Here is an 18,524-nt window from a genome sequence, read left to right as displayed (position 1 = left end):
ATATGATAGGTGGCGAGGGCTCAGAAGTAGAAGCAGATGGCACAGATCATTGCCAGAAAGCCAATGAGCTTGAGCAGCAACATGATGGTGGCATCGTCGCTGCTGTCCCCCAGGGACCGTGTCTTGGTGGGCTTCAGGGAACGCTGCCACTGGTTCAAGATGGTGGCTCGGGCATCCACCCATTTCCCGGGGCCCACCAGGCGGAACTGGTAGGGGGAGCAAGGGCCAAAGAAGACTTGGAAAGCAAGCCTTGGGTCAGTGAGGAAGAGGCGCTTGATGTTGAGTTTGGATCCAATCTGCTCCGCCAGTCTGTCCATGTAGGGAATATAATCGATCTTCAGGGTACGCCGCTGTGACCCGCCAGCCCTAGAGAGGTGAACAACACACACCAAGACAATAAGTGTCTGCCACGGTTGTGACCTGTTAATAACTTTGTCACAGCCTATTCTTTTTCATATTCATTCATGGGACACGGGCATCGCTGGCTGGTCAGCATTTATTGCCCATCCCTAGTTGCCCTTGAATTGAGTGGCTTGCGAGGCCATTTCATAGAATCCTACAGTGCAGAAGGAGGCCATTTGGCCCATCGAGTCTGCACCACAAACCCACCCAAGCCCTATCCCCACACATTTACCATAGCTAGTCCTCATGACACGAAGGGGCAATTTTAGCACGGCCAATCCACCTAACCAGCACGGACTGTGGGAGGAAACCGGAGCACCCGGAGGAAACCCACGCAGACACGGGGAGAATGTGCAAACTCCACACAGACAGTGACCCGAGACTGGAATTGAACCCGGGTCCCTGGAGCTGTGAGGCAGCAGTGCTAACCACTGTGCCACCGTGCTGCCCTCCTCACTAGCTTTACTTCAGAGGGCAGTTGAGAATCAACCACATTGCTGTGGCTCTGGAATTACATGTAGGCCAGACCGGGTAAGGATGGCAGATTTCCTTCCCTGAAAGACATCAGTGAACCAGATTGGATTGGACGATTGAAACTTTTCTCTTAACGTCAATCTCTTTCATTTGATGAACGTGGGCGTCGCTGGCAAGGACCAGCATTTATCCTTTATCCCGAATTGCTCCTTGAGAAGGTGGTGGGTGAGCCGCCATCTTGAACCTGCTGCAGTCCCTTGTGATGTAGGTACATCCACAGTGCTGTTAGGGAGGGAGTTCCAGGATTGTTATTGGACATCAGTCAGTCCCGTGTAGTGTAGGTACACCCACAGTGCTGTTAGGGAGGGAGTTCCAGGATTGTTATTGGACATCAGTCAGTCCCGTGTGGTGTAGGTACACCCACAGTGCTGTTAGGGAGGGAGTTCCAGGATTGTTATTGGACATCAGTCAGTCCGTGTGGTGTAGGTACACCCACAGTGCTGTTAGGGAGGGAGTTCCAGGATTGTTATTGGACATCAGTCAGTCCCGTGTGGTGTAGGTACACCCACAGTGCTGTTAGGGAGTTCATACGAGATCATAGAATCGCTACAGAGCAGGGTACAGTGGAAATGGTACACACGGCTGCCTCTGTGCGTCGGTGGTGGAGGGAGTGAGTGTTGAAGGTGGGGGTTAGCGTGTCGATCGAGCGGGGGCTGCTTTGTCCTGGATGGTTTCGAGCTTCTCGAGTGTTGTTGGGAGCCGCACTCATCCAGGCAAGTGGAGAGTATTCCATCACACTCCTGACTTGTGTCCTTGTAGATGGTGGACAGGCTTTGGGGACGGAGTCAGGAGGTGAATTACTCTCCGCAGGATTCCCAGCCTCTGACCTGCTCTGGTAGTCACAGTATTTATATGGCTGGGTCTGGTTCAGTGTCTGGTCAATCATAACCCCCAGGATGTTGATAGTGGGAGATTCAGCGATGGGAATGCCATTGAATGTCAAGGGGGAGATGGTTAGATCCTCTCTTGTTGGAGATAGTCATTGCCTGGCACTTGTGTGGTGTGAATGTTACTCTCCACTTGTCAGCCCAAGCCTGGATATTGTCCAGGTCTTGCTGCATTTGGACACGGACTGCTTCAGTATCTGAGGCATTGCGAATGCTCGGGTGATACATACCTGCCCACAATCTTCTCCTCCCTGCCTCTAATTTCTGCCTCCATGTCATGCTGAGATGGTAGTTTGATCAAACCTGTAACAATACAATCGAAAGTCAACTCCATCTTTGAGAACATTTTCCCTTCCCGCCATCACGGGAAACATCGCGCGCGGGAGCGCAGACTGAACGGAATGTTTGAAGCTGCGCTGACCTCGGGAGGGAATTTCTCAGTCTCAGAGTGGGCAGACTGAAGAATACAACTTCATGAAGCGCAATTTTCCAAACCGCCCACTCGCCCTGAAGCTGGAATGTTTTACTGGGTGGGACGTGTTACACTTTTCGTCTTATTGCAATTGGCCATGCTAAATTGCCCCTTAGTGGCCAAAGTTGTGCAGGTTAGGTGGATTGGCCATGCTAAATTGTCCCATGGTGTCCAAAGTTGTGCAGGTTAGGTGGATTGGCCTTGCTAAATTGTCCCTTGGTGTCCAAAGATGTGTAGGTTAGGTGGATTGGCCATGCTAAATTGCCCCTTAGTGGCCAAAGTTGTGCAGGTCAGGTGGACTGGCCTGGCTAAATTGTCCCTTGGTGTCCAAAGATGTGTAGGTTAGGTGGACTGGCCATGCTAAATTGTCCCTTGGTGTCCAAAGATGTGTAGGTTAGGTGGACTGGCCTTGCTAAATTGCCCCTTGGTGTCCAAAGATGTGTAGGTTAGGTGGACTGGCCTTGCTAAATTGCCCCTTGGTGTCCAAAGATGTGTAGGTTAGATGGACTGGCCTTGCTAAATTGCCCCTAGGTGTCCAAAGATGTGTAGGTTAGGTGGACTGGCCTTGCTAAATTGCCCCTTGGTGTCCAAAGATGTGTAGGTTAGGTGGACTGGCCTTGCTAAATTGCCCCTTGGTGTCCAAAGATGTGTAGGTTAGATGGACTGGCCTTGCTAAATTGCCCCTAGGTGTCCAAAGATGTGTAGGTTAGGTGGACTGGCCTTGCTAAATTGCCCCTTGGTGTCCAAAGATGTGTGGGTTAGATGGACTGGCCATGCTAAATTGCCTCATGCTGTCCAAAGATGTGTAGGTTAGATGGACTGGCCTTGCTAAATTGCCCCTTGGTGTCCAAAGATGTGTAGGTTAGATGGACTGGCCTTGCTAAATTGCCCCTTGGTGTCCAAAGATGTGTAGGTTAGGTGGACTGGCCTTGCTAAATTGTCCCTTGGTGTCCAAAGATGTGTAGGTTAGATGGACTGGCCTTGCTAAATTGCCCCTTGGTGTCCAAAGATGTGTAGGTTAGGTGGACTGGCCTTGCTAAATTGCCCCTTCGTGTCCAAAGATGTGTGGGTTAGATGGATTGGCCATGCTAAATTGCCCCTTCGTGTCCAAAGTTGTTTAGGTTAGGTGGACTGGCCTTGATAAATTGCCCCTTGGTGTCCAAAGATGTGTAGGTTAGGTGGACTGGCCGTGCTAAATTGCCTCTTGCTGTCCAAAGATGTGTAGGTTAGGTGGACTGGCCTTGCTAAATTGCCCCTTGGTGTCCAAAGATGTGTAGGTTAGGTGGACTGGCCTTGCTAAATTGCCCCTTGGTGTCCAAAGATGTGTGGGTTAGATGGATTGGCCATGCTAAATTGCCCCTTGGTGTCCAAAGATGTGTCGGTTAGATGGACTGGCCTTGCTAAATTGCCCCTTGGTGTCCAAAGATGTGTAGGTTAGATGGATTGGCCATGCTAAATTGCCTCTTGCTGTCCAAAGATGTGTAGGTTAGGTGGACTGGCCTTGCTAAATTGTCCCTTGGTGTCCAAAGATGTGTAGGTTAGATGGATTGGCCATGCTAAATTGCCCCTTGGTGTCCAAAGATGTGTAGGTTAGGTAGATTGGCCATGGTAAATTGTCCCTTAGTGTCCAAAGGTGTGTAGGTTAAATGGATTGGCCGTGCTAAATTGTCCCTTAGTGTCCAATGATGTGTAGGTTAAATGGATTGGCCGTGCTAAATTGTCCCTTAGTGTCCAATGATGTGCGGGTTAGGTGAATTGGCCGTGTTAAATTGCCCCTTAGTGTCCAAAGATATGCAGGTTAGGTGGATTGACCATGATCAAAATGTACAGGGTTATGAGGATAGGGCGGAGGGGTGGGCCCGTGTTAGATGCTCTTTTGGTGAATTGGTGCAGACTGGATGCGCTGAATGGTCTATTTTTGCACTGTCGGGATTTTATGGATTCTCTGATGTTGTCCTTATCAAAGGCAGGATGCTATTGCTCTCGAGGGAATGCAGAGAAGGTTTATCAGACTGATTCCGGGGATGGTGGGACTGACGCATAAGGAGAGATTGAGTCGATTAGGATTATATTCACTGGAGTTCAGAAGGGGGAGGGGGGGAATCACATAGCAACCTATAAAATTCTAACAGAACTGGACAGGTTAGATGCAGGAAGGATGTTCCCGATGGTGGGGGAGTCCAGAACCAGGGGTCACAGTCTGAGGATATAGGACGGAGATGAGGAGAATTTTCTTCACCCAGAGAGTGGTGAATGCGTGGAGTTCACTACAACAGAAGGCAGTTGGGGCCAAAACATTGTGTGATTTCAAGAAGAAATTAGATATCGCTCTTGGGGCTAAAGGGATCAAGGGATATGGGGGAGAAGCAGTGTTAGGATATTGCGTTGGATGATCATAAAGAAGGAAGGAACAGGCTGGAAGGGCCGATTGGCCTCTCCTGCTCCTATTTTCTATATTTTGACGTATGTTTCCCCTCATTAATGTGAAGTGTAGTCAAACCTTTGAAGACACGGGTGGCCCAGCGGGACTGCATCTCCGATATTGGCAGAATGGCCACCAATGGGTCGACCAGGCCGATGATTGCCAGGGTTGGGTGCTCGAGCTGGGGAGGGAAGACGAGCTTGTACAGGGAAACGTGGCTGGCCTTCACATCGACCACCTCGTCCTTCAGGAAGGGGTACGCCACCGAGTAGCCGGTGGCGAACATCACCCAATCCACCTCCTCCGCCGTGCCGTCCGCGAAAACCGCCGAGGTCTCGGTGAAACTCTTCACGTTGGGTTTGACCAGGACGGCCCCTGAGATGATCCGACTTGGTAACTCGTCACTCACCATTGGCTGTCGCACCAGAGCGCTGCCAGGAGATAGGGAAAGAGTCTCAACCAATGACATGCCTTTGTGGTCTTTGGTCCATTCATTCACGTGAGGTGGGCATTGCCGGCAAGGCCAGTATTATTTGCCCATCCCTATAATTCCCCCTGATCCCAACCATCATAGAGTTTTCCAGCATAGACAGAGGCCCATTCGGCCCATCATATCTGTGCAGCCAACAATCACCTATCCCAATCCTGTTGTCCAGCACTTTCTCTCTATCCTTCTATGCTATGACTATGCAAGTGCTCATCTAAACACTTCTTAATTGTTGTGAGAGTTCCCACCTCCACCGCCCTTTCAGGCAGCGAGTTCCAGATTCCCACCAGCCTCTGGTGAAAAGATTTCTCCTCAAATCCCCTCGAAATCTCTTAATTACTCTTGATCTCTAAATCTATGCCCCCAATGCCTGCCTCCGGTTATTGACCCCTCTACTAAGTAGAAAAGTTCTTTCCTATCTCTCCTATCTATGTCCCTCTTCATTGTGTACACCTCAATCAGGTCCCCCCTCAGCCTTCTCTGCTCTAGCGAAAACACCCCCAGTCTAACCAGCCTCTCTTCATAGCTGAAACGCTCCAGCCCAGGCAACATCCTGGTGAATCTCCTCTGCAACCTCTCCAGTGTGACCACATCCTTCCTATAGTGTGGCAACCAAAATATTCGGCCATTCGGCCCTTCAAGCCTGCTCCACCATTCAATAACATTGTGACTGAAAGTGGAGTCACACGTGGACAGGGTGGTAAAGATTCAGCATGCTAGGTTTCATCGGTCAGAACATTGAATACAGGAGTTGGGACACCTTGTTGAAGTTGTACAAGACATTGGTAAGGCCACACTTGGAATACTGTGTACAGCTCTGGTCATCCTATTATAGAAAGGATATTATTAAACTTGAAAGAGTGCAGAAAAGATTTACTAGGATGCTACCGGGGCTTGATAGTTTGAGCTATAAGGAGAGGCTGGATAGACTGGACCTTTTTTCTCTGGAGCGTAGGAGGCTTAAGGGTGATCTTAAAATAGAGATAAATGGAGATTTATAAAATAATGAGCGGCATAGATCAGCTAGATAGTCAATATCTTTTCCTAAAGGTAGGAGAGTCTAAAACTAGAGGGCATAGGTTTAGGGTGAGAGGGGAGAGATAGCAAAGGGTGCAGAGGGACAATATTTTCACACAGAGGGTGGTGAGTGTCTGGAATGAGGTAGTAGTAGAGGCGGGTACAATTTTATCTTTTAAAAAGCGTTTCGACAGTTACATGGGTAGATGGGTATAGAGGGCTATGGGCCAAATGCGGGCATTTGGGACTAGCTTAGTGGTCAAAACTGGGCGGCATGGACAGGTTGGGCCGAAGGGCCTGTTTCCATGCTGTAAACCTCTATGACTCTATGATTCTCTGATCTACTCTGGCCTCAGTTCCTTTTCTGTGTCACTTCCCCACAGCCCTCTATTCCTCGATCTTTCATTTATCCACCTCCACTTTAAACACTTCTAATGATCCAGCCTCCAGCACCTTTGGGGCAGAGAATTCCAGAGATTCACCACCCTCTGTGAGAAGAGATTTCTACACCACCTCAGTTTGAAATGACCGGCCCTTTATCTTGTAGCTTTGTCCCCTTGTTCGAGACTTTGAAAACATCTCACCATCTACCCTGTCAACCCCTCCTCAGGGTCTTATATGTTTGAATAAGGTCACCCCTCACTCTTCTAACCCCGAGGAATACAGAGTCAGAGATGCACACTCTAGCTGTGGGCCAAAGAGTGTCTTCTACAGCTCGTAAATAATAAATCATAGATAGTAGCATCATCATGGCTGACGTTCTAACACCTCACCATTTCCTACACAGTTTCCATAATTCCCTGAGGGTTTCCAAAAAACCCTATCCATCTCCTTCTTCAACAGACTTGATGACAGACCCCCGCATCCCTCTGGACTGGAGAAGTCCAAAGGTTCACCACCTCCGCATCCCGAGTGAAGAAATTCCCCCTAATCACATCCCTGAATGGCCTTCCTCCTGGCCCTGAGACTATGCCGCCCCTCCCAGTGACACCCTAACCAGAGGAACATCCTATCTGCACTGACCATCCCAGTGCCGATAAAATAACTCATGTTTTGGAAGAGATCACCCCTTCGTTTTGCTTCGCTGACTAGGGGGTACAGGCCTATCTGCTCAATCTCTTCCCCTGGAACCATCCCAGGCATTGGTACAGTAGGAATTCGCTGCACTCCCTCTATCGCGAGTGGACTTCCTCGGGTAAGGAGGCTAAAACTGTACTGTATACTCTGGGCATCCCCTCACCAAGGCACTGTGCGTTTGAAACAAGACCTCTTTAGCTCCTGTTTTCGAACACTCTCGCAATAAAGGCCTTCCCGACTGGCTGCCACACTTGCAGGTTGGCCTTCACGACTGATGAACCTTTAAACACCGACACCTCCTAGTACCCCGCTCCTTGAGAAATGCTCTGGCATTTCTGTTCCTTCTGTCCAAGCCGATGACTTCAATTCTTTTTCCCCCGTGCGATAATCCACCTGCCGTGTTTCACCCACTGTTATCCTGATGAGATTTCCCCTCGCCACTCCTTGAGGCTGCTTTGTAACCGGCTCATAAATCAGTCTTCGCACCCCCCCCCCGGCCATGCTGACACTATAGTTAAGAAAGCCCCACCAACGCCTCTACTTTCTCAGAAGACTAAGGAAATTTGGCATGTCAGCTACGCCTCTCACAAACTTTTACAGATGCACCACAGAAAGCACTCTTTCTGGTTGTATCACAGCTTGGTATGGCTCCTGCTCTGCCCAAGACCGCAAGGAGCTACAACAGGTTGTGAATGTAGCCCAATCCATCACGCAAACCAGCCTCCCATCCATTGACTCTGTCTAAAGTTTATTTATTAGTCAGAAGGTTTACATTAACACTGCAATGAAGTTACTGTGAAATTCCCCTAATCGCCACAGTCCAGCGCCTGTTCGGGTCAATGCACCTAACCAGCACGTCTTTCAGAATGTGGGAGGAAACCGGAGCACCCGGAGGGAACCCACGCAGACACGGGGAGAAAGTGCAAACTCCACACAGACAGTGACCCAAGCCGGGAATCGAACCGGGGTCCCTGGCGCTGTGAGACAGCAGTGCTAACCACTGTGGCACCATGTCGCCATCTACACTTCCCACTGCCTCAGCAAAGCAGCCAGCATGATCAGTGACCCTATACACCCCGGACATTCTCTCTTCCACCTTCTTCCGTCGGGAAAAAAATACAGAAGTTTGGGGTCACGTACCAACTGATTTCTTCCCTGCTGCTGTCAGACTTTTGAATGGACTTACCTTGTACTAAGTTGATCTTTCTCTACACCCTTGCTACGACTGTAACACTATATTCTGCACTCTCTCCTTTCCTTCTTGATGAACAGTATGCTTTGTCTGTATGGCGTGCAGGAAACAATACTTTTCACTGTATTAATACATGTGACAATAATAAATCAAATCAAATCAAATTAATAAATCTGTCTCCCAGCAAGCTTGGCAAACTCGGGAATAATCGCCTGGCAACAAGCCTCTCGAGCGTTCCAGAAATGAAAAGGACACTCTTGTCGAAGCTTTTCATGTTGCACTCAGCAGGGCGATCGCAAGAATATCCGATATAGAAGGTAACCATGATTCGTACTTCATGACAAGACTGTGCTTACTTGTCGGCAGGCAGAATCTGATTGGTCGAAGCATTGCCAGGGAGTGTGTTTCAACAAATCAAAACAGGTACCAGCCGTTCACTGGTTCATTCTGCAGGGCAATGCCCCAACCAATCAGAGCCACCCCGGTTTGAATTTAAACAGAGTTTGGTAGTTAACTGTCAATCAGCAGTAAACTGGTGCATCCTCTCATGGCAACGTCTGTGCCAATTAAAGTCCACTTTTGCCAACCAGTCTACACTCTTCCCACTGCATCCCCCCACTCCACCCCCGCCCTGAGGTGTAGCTTGTTGTTCCTTTAGCATTCAGAATTCTTGCAAATTGTGCTGATGAGTACGAGATGGAAAACTTTGACAAGCCATGTCCTGTTTCCTGTGACCTGGGAAATATTATAATTGAGCACCCGCATGGATCTGGATTGGGAGTAGCTGGGAGCCAAGCACTTTAAGCTTATGATGAGGCAAAGTGTTTTCTCAGTCGCGACCTAGAATTGTCCCTTCAGAATGGATTCAATCGATCGGGGAAATAGGAACCTTGTCCATCCCAAGAGATTACAGGGCACGAGAGTGGCACAGTGGCAGCACGGTGGTACAGTGGTTAGCACTGCTGCCTCATAGTGCCAGGGACCCGGATTCGATTCCCGGCTTGGGTGACTGTCTGTGTGGAGTTTGCACGTTCTCCTCGTGTCTGCGTGGGTTTCCTCCGGGTGCTCCGGTTTCCTCCCACAGTCCAAGGATGTGCGGGTCAGGCGGATTGGCCATGCTAAATTGCCCTTTCGTGTCAGGGGGTCTAGCAGAGTAAATATGTGGGGTTATGGGAATAGGGCCTAGGTGGGATTGTGATTGGTGCAGACTCGATGGGCTGAATGGCCTCCTCCTGCACTGTTGGGAGTCTATGGATTCTACGAGGGGCACTTAGCAATCTCTCCATTAGTCCAGCGTCCTCACCCATCACGGCAAAGCTCCCTTGGTCTGAATGGCCAGCGTGTCTTACGTACCGGTGGTTTGCCTGCAGTCCATAGTTGGTGTGATTGAATCGACTGTTCAATGTCCTTTCATAGTACGAGCTGACGAGGGTGTCAGGGAAGATGCTGCTCATCAGGCAGGCGTAGCGGTTGTGTAACATCATGTCGACTGGGTAACCCTCAGACGCCAAACGGCTGAACACCCAGCTGCCACTCCTGGTGCTGAGGAAGACCTGGGGGGAGGGCAGAACAACGTGAGGACAAGGTTCCTTCGATTGATCGGTCTGCTTTATAGAAGCTTTAATTGTATTTATTACTGTCACGAGTCAGCTTACATTAACACTGCAATGAAGTTACTGTGAAAATACCCTCGTCGCCACACTCCGGCACCTGTTCGGGTGCACTGAGGGAGAATTTAGACCATAAGACCATATGACATAGGAGCAGAATTAGGCCACTCGGCCCATCGAGTCTGCTCCGCCATTCAATCATGGCTGATTATTTTCTCATCCCCATTCTCCTGCCTTTTCCCCATAACCCCTTATCCCCTTATTAATCAAGAACCTATCTATCTCTGTCTTAAAGACACTCAATGACCTGGCCTCCACAGCCTTCTGCGGCAAAGAGTTCCACAGATTCACCACTCTCTGGCTGAAGAAATTCCTCCTCATCTCTGTTTTAAAGGATCGTCCTTTCAGCCTGAGGTTGTGTCCTCTGGTTCTAATTTTTCCGACGAGTGGAAACATCCTCTCCACGTCCACTCTATCCAGGCCTCGCAGTATCCTTTAAGTTTCAATAAGATCCCACCCTCATCCTTCTAAACATCATTGAATACAGACCCAGAGTCCTCAACTGTTCCTCATACGACAAGCTCTTCATTCCAGGAATCATTCTTGTGAACCTCCTCTGGACTCTTTCCAAGGCCAGCACATGCTTCCTGAGATATAGGGTCCAAAACTGCTCACAATAGTCCAAATTTAGCATGGCCAATGTACCTGACCAGCACGTCTTTCGGATTGTGGGAGGAAACCGGAGCTTTTTCTCAGGGTGGAAGAGTTAATTACTAGGTGCACAGGTTTAAGGTGCGAGGGGCAAGGTTCAAAGGAGATGTACGAGGCAAGTTTTTTACACAGAGGGTGGTGGGTGGCTGGAACTTGCTGCCGGGGGAAGTAGTGGAAGCCGATACGACAGTGACTTTTAAGGGGCGTCTTGACAAATACATGAATAGGATGGGATGGAGGGATAAGGTCCCTGGAAGGGTAGGGGGTTTTAGTTCAGATGGGCAGCATGGTCAGTGCAGGCTTGGAGGACCGAAGGGCCTGTTCCTCTGCTGTAATTTCCTTGGTTCTTTGTTCACTTGAAGGAAACCCGCGCAGACACGGGGAGAATGTGCAAACTTCGCACAGACAGTGACCCAAGCCGGGAATCGAACCCAGGTCCCTGTGAGGCAGCAGTGTTAACAATTGTGTCACCGTGCCGCCCCTGCGCCACCGTGTTGCCAACCTGTGGGCATTAATCCGAAGAACAATCGGACGGAACCCATGGGCAAATCCATATTTTCACCCACAATGCAACAGTGAGGCGAGTTAAATCTCCATAAAGTGGCCAACAAATTGGCCAGCTCACTCAAAACAACTCAAGAGGAAAACAGTGATTTAGGGAAAGTGACCCCCCCTCCGCTCCCCCCCCCCCGCCCCCCCCCCCCCCCCGCCCCCCACCCAATATTATATCTACGAACAATGATGTACAATGGGTCAGAGAAATGGACAGCCATCTACACGGACACAAGTCAGGAGTGTGATGGAATACTCTCCACTTGCCTGGATGAGTGCGGCTCCCAACAACACTTGAGAAGCTCAACACCATCCAGGACAAAGCAGCCCCCGCTCGATCGACACGCTAACCCGCACCTTCAACACTCACTCCCTCCACCACCGACACACAGAGGCAGCCGTGTGTACCATCTACAAGATGCACTGCAGCGACTCACCAAGGCTCCTTCGACAGCACCTTCCAAACCCGCCACCTCTACCACCTAGAAGGACAAGGGCAGCAGATACATGGGGAACACCAGCACCTGCAAGCTCCCCCTCCGAGCCCCACACACACCATCCTGACTTGGAAACATATCAGCTGTTCCTACACTGTCGCTGGGGTCAAAATCCAGGAACTCCCTCCCTAACAGCACTGTGGGTGTACCTACACCACACGGGGCTGACTGATGTCCGATAACAATCCTGGAACTCCCTCCCTCACAGCACTGTGGCTGTACCTACACCACACGGACTGACTGATGTCCAACAACAATCCTGGAACTCCCTCCCTAACAGCACTGTGGGTGTACCTACACCACACGGACTGACTGATGTCCAATAACAATCCTGGAACTCCTTCCTTAACAGCACTGTGGGTGTACCTACACCACACGGGACTGACTGATGTCCAATAACAATCCTGGAACTCCCTCCCTAACAGCACTGTGGGTGTACCTATACCACATGGACTGACTGATGTCCAATAACAACCCTAGAACTCCCACCCTAACAGCACTGTGGGTGTACCTACAACAAAACAGGACTGCAGCGGGTTCAAGATGGCGGCTCACCCACCACCTTCTCAAGGGGCAATTAGGGATGGGCAGTAACTGCTGGGCCCGGCCAGTGACACCCACATTCTGTGAATAAATTGAAAAAATATCCCTTTGAGCCTCTTCCTCCAATGAGACCACAGCTGATAGAATCATACAGCAGAAACAGGCTCTTCGGCCCATCATGTCTATGTTGACCATCAGAGACTCATCTATACGAATCCTATTAACCAGAGTGTGGTCCATAGCCTATTATTCCTCAGTGGTTTATAGGTCTTATATGTCAGCTATATCTCCGACCTCATCTCGATTCTTAATAGATTTCCCTTCATTTTAAATTCTGCCCCCGGTTCCCGACTCCCCGCCGACCGGGAAACCTCTAACCCACACCTCCCTGACCAATCTATCCTGTTTAATATTGTGTAGGTTTCAATGAGATCGTCCCTCATTCTTCCAAACTCTGGAGAATAGAGACCCAGTTTGCCCCAATCTCTCTCCATAAGACAATCCCACCAACCCAGGTACAAGTCCACTAACCACGGGGTGTTGATGCATGGGAAAGGGTGCAGAAGAGATTTACCAGGATGTTGCCTGCTTTGGAGGATATGGACTACGAAGGAAGGTTGAACAGACTTGGATTGTTTTCACTGGAGCCTCGGAGGATGAGGGGGGAACCTGATAGATCTTTACAAGATTATGACAGGCTTGGATAGAGTGGATAGTCAGAGTCTTTTTCCCAGGGCCATAGGGTCAATTAGAACAAAGAACAAAGAACAAAGAAAATTACAGCACAGGAACAGGCCCTTCGGCCCTCCAAGCCTGTACCGACCATGCTGCCTGACTGAACTAAAACCCCCTACCCTTCTGGGGACCATATCCCTCTATTCCTATCCTATTCATGTACTTGTCAAGATGCCCCTTAAAAGTCACTACCGTATCCGCTTCCACTACCTCCCCCGGCAACGAGTTCCAGGCACCCACTATTCTGTGTAAAAAATCTGCCTCATACATCTCCTTTAAACCTTGCCCCTCACACCTTAAACCTGTGCCCCTGAGTAATTGACTCTTCCACTCTGGGAAAAAGCTTCTGATTATCCACTCTGTCCATGACTCTCATAAATTGCTCTTTAGAGTCCAAAGATGTGCAGATTAGGTGGATTGGCCATGCTAAATTACCCCTTAGTGTCCAAAGATGCTCAGGTTAGGTGAATTGGCCATGCTAAATTGCCTCTTAGTGTCCAAAGATGTGCACGTTAGTTGGACTGGCCAAGCTAAATTGCCCCTTAGTGTCCAAAGATGTGTAGGTTAGGTGGATTGGCCATGGTAAATTGCACCTTAGTGTCCAAAGATGTGTAGGTTAGGTGGATTGACCATGCTAAATTGCCCCTCAGTGTCCAAGGATGTGCAGGTAGGGGGATTGGCTATGCTAATTTGCCCCTTAGTGTTCAAAGATGTGCAGGTTAGGGGGATTGGCTATGCTAATTTGCCACTTAGTATCCAAAGATGTGCGGGTTAGGTGGATTGACCATGCTAAATTGCCCTGAAACAAGTGCAGCGAGTATGTTCAATGTTTTTTACTCACCTGCTTGGCAGAGTGGCTGATGTCGACTGCGAGGTCACCTCCAGTGTTTCCAACGCCAATGACAACCACTCGCTTCCCTTTGAAGAGTTGTGGCTCTCTGTATGTCTTGCTGTGAGTGTATTGACCTTTGAACTTGTCAATGCCTGGACAGGGGTGAATGCAGGAATATCGGAATGATGCAAGAACACCATACAACCATCAGACATAGGAGCAGATGTAGGCCATTTGACCCATCGAGTCTGCCCCATCATTCAATGAGATCATGATTGATCTGATGTGATAATCCTCAACTCCTGTTTTCCCGCCCCTTATCTCCCTCGATTCACTCACTGATTAACAATCTGTCTGTCTCAGCCCTGAACATACTTAACGACCCAGCCTCGACAGCCCTCTGCGGTAAAGAATTCTACAGATTCACTCCCCTCTGAGAGAAGAAATTCCTCCCCATCTCTGTCTCCAATGGGTGACCCCCCCCTCACTCTGAGATTCTGCCCTCTGGTCTCAGACTCTCCCACAAGGGGAAACAACCTCTCAGCATCGACCCTGTCAAACCTTCCTCCCCTCCCCACCCCCCCACCGAAAATCTGATATGTTTCAATAAGGTCGCCTCTCATTCTTCTAAACTCAGGGTGATGGTTAGCCCAAGAAAACCTTTAAATTAGTGGCTGGGAGAACATGATAAGTGTTTGTTTAAGCAAAGAGAATGGATTTGTGTTTTCGTACATGCCTCCTGGGGCTTCAGATTAAAGTTTTGATGATGCTCTTTGATAGGGACATAGTCATGTGCTTAATGGAAAGAGCTAAGCTTGCAGGATAGAAAGAGTTTCAGTTTCATTTTAGAATGCAAGCAGTTGCTGCCTGGGCTGCCAGAAGAAAGCAAGTCCCTCTCTCTCTCTTTCTCTCTCCAGAGGGCTTCTGAAATTCCAGGGCTGGTAACTTAAGTCAAAGCAAGGTGGCCCTTGTTTTGCCAACTAATCACAAAGAGGGAGTTTAAGTCTATAAGAGAAATATTGCTTGATTAGAACTAGTAGTAATGGGTTAGCAGTTTGGAATTGGAACTTGTCTTATTTAAGTATTGTTTAATTTGCATACATGGGTGAGTAGGAAGCAGCTGTTCCCCTTAGTTGAGGGGTCAGTCACGAGGGGACATAATTTTCAGGTAACGGTCAGGAGGTTCAGAGGGGATTTGAGAAAATGTTTTTCACTCAGAGGGTGTTGGGAATATGGAATGCGCTGCCTGGGAAGGAAGTGGAGGCAGGAAACCTTACAACCTTTAAAAAATAATTGGATGAGCACTCAAAATATCACAACATTCAAGGATATGGGACAAGTTCTGGGAAATGGGATTGGTGCAACTTTAATGGTAGTTATTGTCAGTGCAGACTCGATGGGCCGAAGGGCTCTTTGTGCACCGTATGACTATGACAGGTGTTATGAAGTTGCAACTATAAGGTTAAAATGCGACTTTTGACAAATGTAAATATCGAAAAGAAATGCTAAGAAAACCAAAAGAAATCACAGAGCATTGTCTCTTTAAAAAGCATGTGTCTTTATGCTTGGGATTTTAAACTGCAGAAAGCAGGAGCCAACTTTGGAACATTTGTATCCAAAGCAGCAGCCAGAGTTCCAGCGAAGCAAAACAGGCTTTTGAATTGAACCAATGGGTTTAAAACAAGCACGCAGAGGCACAGAACCAATGGAATCCAAATGTGAGTGTTGTTAACAGCCTCCAGCCACTCACAGGAATACTGTGAGGTGATTCCAGATATTTAAACTCGGACAGGGGGAAATAACGGTGAGACTATGCTTGCTACCTCCTGGGGAAAAGAGGTTAAGTGAGGCTCCCATATGAAATCCTGAAAACTTCATCAAATCACCATCTAAATGGGAGAAACCAACTCAGAAAGTATTCCACACCAAAGCATCAGAAGAAAGCTCATACTTCCAAATGATGCCTGGTATTACATTATTTGAGTGACTATATTCTGTATTATTCCTGAATGAGTCCTGTAATTGGAACAGCATTTTATTGGGGAGTTTATTCAGTTTACTAACTGTTTGAATAAGGTTATCACCAGTCCTAAAATAAAGACCCATTAATTGTTCGTGTTAGAGAGTGGCAGATCCTGTTTTAATTTACCAAAACCAGAAGCTTCCTACTATCCCACGCACACTTACTTAAGATTACGAGATGAGGTATATTCCTTTGGTGGGTGGGGGGGTTCCGAAATCGCGCTGAGGGAAACATCACCTCCATGTCATAACGCAGGATAACAAAGGCAGAGCTACACAACATTCGAGATCTCTTCTGGGATAATATGCAACAAATTGGGGCCTAACCCATCTTCCCAAGTCCTCTGAGCAATGAAAGGATAGCCCAGGAAAAAGGGAACATCAGGATACCGTCGTTGGTACAAGACATGGCGTGGCAATGTACACTCTCATATAAAGGGTTTTTCCAGTACTTCCAGTACTTACTGTTTCTGTTTCAGATTCCAGGCAGTAACTACCTGCTTTTCCCTGTAAAAGCTTAGCTCTTCCTCTTAAGCCTCTGTCAATCAAAACCCTGCTCTGAAACCCCAGGAAGAAAACCAAAAATCATAGAATCGTAGAATCCCTACAGTGCAGAAGGAGGCCATTCAGCCCATCGAGTTTGCACCGACCATAATCCCACCCAGGCCCTATCCCCTTAACCCCACCTATTTACCCTGCTAATCCCCCTGACACTAAGGGACAATTTAGCATGGCCAAACAACCTAACTTGCACATCTTTGGACTGTGGGAGGAAACGGGCGAACCCGGAAGAAACCCACGCAGACACGGGGAGAACGTGCAAACTCCACACAGAAAAATAAAGAGAAATGCATCAACTCAGATTAAAACAAACATATCCCGAGCTAAAATTAATTATTAGCCTGTATTCTCAGCAAGCCATAGAGGTTTACAGCATGGAAACAGGCCCTTCAGCCCAACTTGTCCATGCCATCCCTTTTTTTAACCCCTAAGCTAGTCCCAATTGCCCATGTTTGGCCCATATCCCTCTATACCCATCTTACCCATGTAACTGTCTAAACACCTTATAAAAGACAAAATTGTACCCGCCTCTACTACTACCTGTGGCAGCTTGTTCCAGACACTCATCACCCTCTGTGTGAAAAAATTGCCCCTCTGGACCCATTGGTATCTTTCCCCTCTCGTCTTAAACCTATGCCCTCCAGTTTTAGACTCCCCTACCTTTGGGAAAAGATGTTGCCTGGTGCAGACAAATCGGCACTGTGTGCAACAGAGCTGAATTTTAAACATACCCCTCACAAGAAAAATGATACAAAAATACATTTCTTCAGAGCACAGTATCATCATGCATTTGTGGGGTCCTGAATACATCATTAATTGTGAAGTACCATGTGCTACACATGGACACATATACTCACCAGGGAATGAGTCCAGTGGGATATGCGGATAACAGTGATGGCCGGTGCAAACCAGGATGGCATCAAAAAGAGAGGTTTTTGTGTTTCCGTCACGATCTTTGGTTATCACGTCCCACTGTCCAGTGGAGGAGAAATCTTTGTTCCTCATTATGCTGCAGACCTCAGTCTGTGGAGACAGGAAACAGCTTCAATCAATGATGCCGGCATCGTCAGTGAGGCAATCATGTCGCACCCACCTAGAATTCACTCACCGTGGACGCAAAAATCGGTAGCAGAGTAAAATAGAGAGCCAAGCTCTCGGAATACAGGGGCTGGTCACATGGACAGAACAGTAGCCAATGGGATTTAATCCTGAGAAGTGTAGGGTGATGCATTTTGGGAGGACTAACAAGTCAAGGGAATACACACTGAACGGTAGGATGCTAGGACAGAGGACCAGAGAGAGTTTGGGATGCGTGTCCATAGATCCCTGAAGGCAGCAAGACAGGTAGATCAGGTGGGTAAAAGGCATATGGGGATTCTTGCCTTTATTAACCGAGGTATAGAACGGAAGAGCAGGGAGATTACGATGGAGTTGTACAAAATGCATTTAAATGGTCATTGGATAAGCATATGGATGATATTGGAAGAGTGTAGGTTAGATGGACTTTAGATTGGTTTCACAGGTCAGCGCAACATTGAGGGCCGAAGGGCCTGTACTGCGCTGTCATGTTCTACGTTCTAAATGCCAGATGGGAAACCACAACATGGACGTCTGTGGAAACCTGTCAGGGACAGAGAAATGCAAGGGACACACAATCCCAAGGAAGGTATAAATCTGTCACAGACACAGCCAAATCAGCGACAAGCTAGGAGAAGAACCATTGCGGAAGGAAGCTTCAAGCTTTTGGCTTGAAGACGGAGTTCAGTTCTCATTTGAGCCTGGCCGGTATGATTTGGTGGTCATGTTTCCAAACCTTCACCAGAGAGGATGCTTGTTCATTGGGAAGTGGATTCTTTGAATCAGGATGGTTGGGTGTTCCAGTCTCTTTCTGAAGATTTAGTACACGCCACACAGAGTTTAGACTTCAGGGTCAGTGCGAACAAAAGGTTACCAATCATAAAGGGTCTCTCT

At 48.3% G+C, this 18,524-nt stretch overlaps 1 protein-coding gene across 1 annotated transcript in view; it reads right to left on the bottom strand.

The window, feature by feature from the left end:
- LOC144493884 (flavin-containing monooxygenase 5-like) overlaps nt 1-18,524 on the bottom strand; it is a 40,302-nt gene that overhangs the window by 36 nt on the left and 21,742 nt on the right. The window contains exons 3-8 of the mRNA XM_078213466.1: nt 17,411-17,576; nt 13,980-14,122; nt 9,844-10,043; nt 4,796-5,148; nt 2,054-2,126; nt 1-366 (exon numbers count right to left, since the gene is read on the bottom strand). The exon at nt 1-366 is cut by the window's left edge and continues 36 nt beyond it. Coding sequence (XP_078069592.1) covers nt 21-366; nt 2,054-2,126; nt 4,796-5,148; nt 9,844-10,043; nt 13,980-14,122; nt 17,411-17,576 — 1,281 coding nt within the window. The 3' untranslated portion in view covers nt 1-20. The remainder of the gene's footprint in view (nt 367-2,053; nt 2,127-4,795; nt 5,149-9,843; nt 10,044-13,979; nt 14,123-17,410; nt 17,577-18,524) is intronic.

Source organism: Mustelus asterias, chromosome 5 (genome assembly GCF_964213995.1).
Source record: "Mustelus asterias chromosome 5, sMusAst1.hap1.1, whole genome shotgun sequence".
In the NCBI taxonomy this organism is placed as follows: domain Eukaryota; kingdom Metazoa; phylum Chordata; class Chondrichthyes; order Carcharhiniformes; family Triakidae; genus Mustelus; species Mustelus asterias.
The sequence above is the reverse complement of the archived record's forward strand: the minus strand, read 5'-3'. Positions and strand labels throughout refer to the sequence as shown.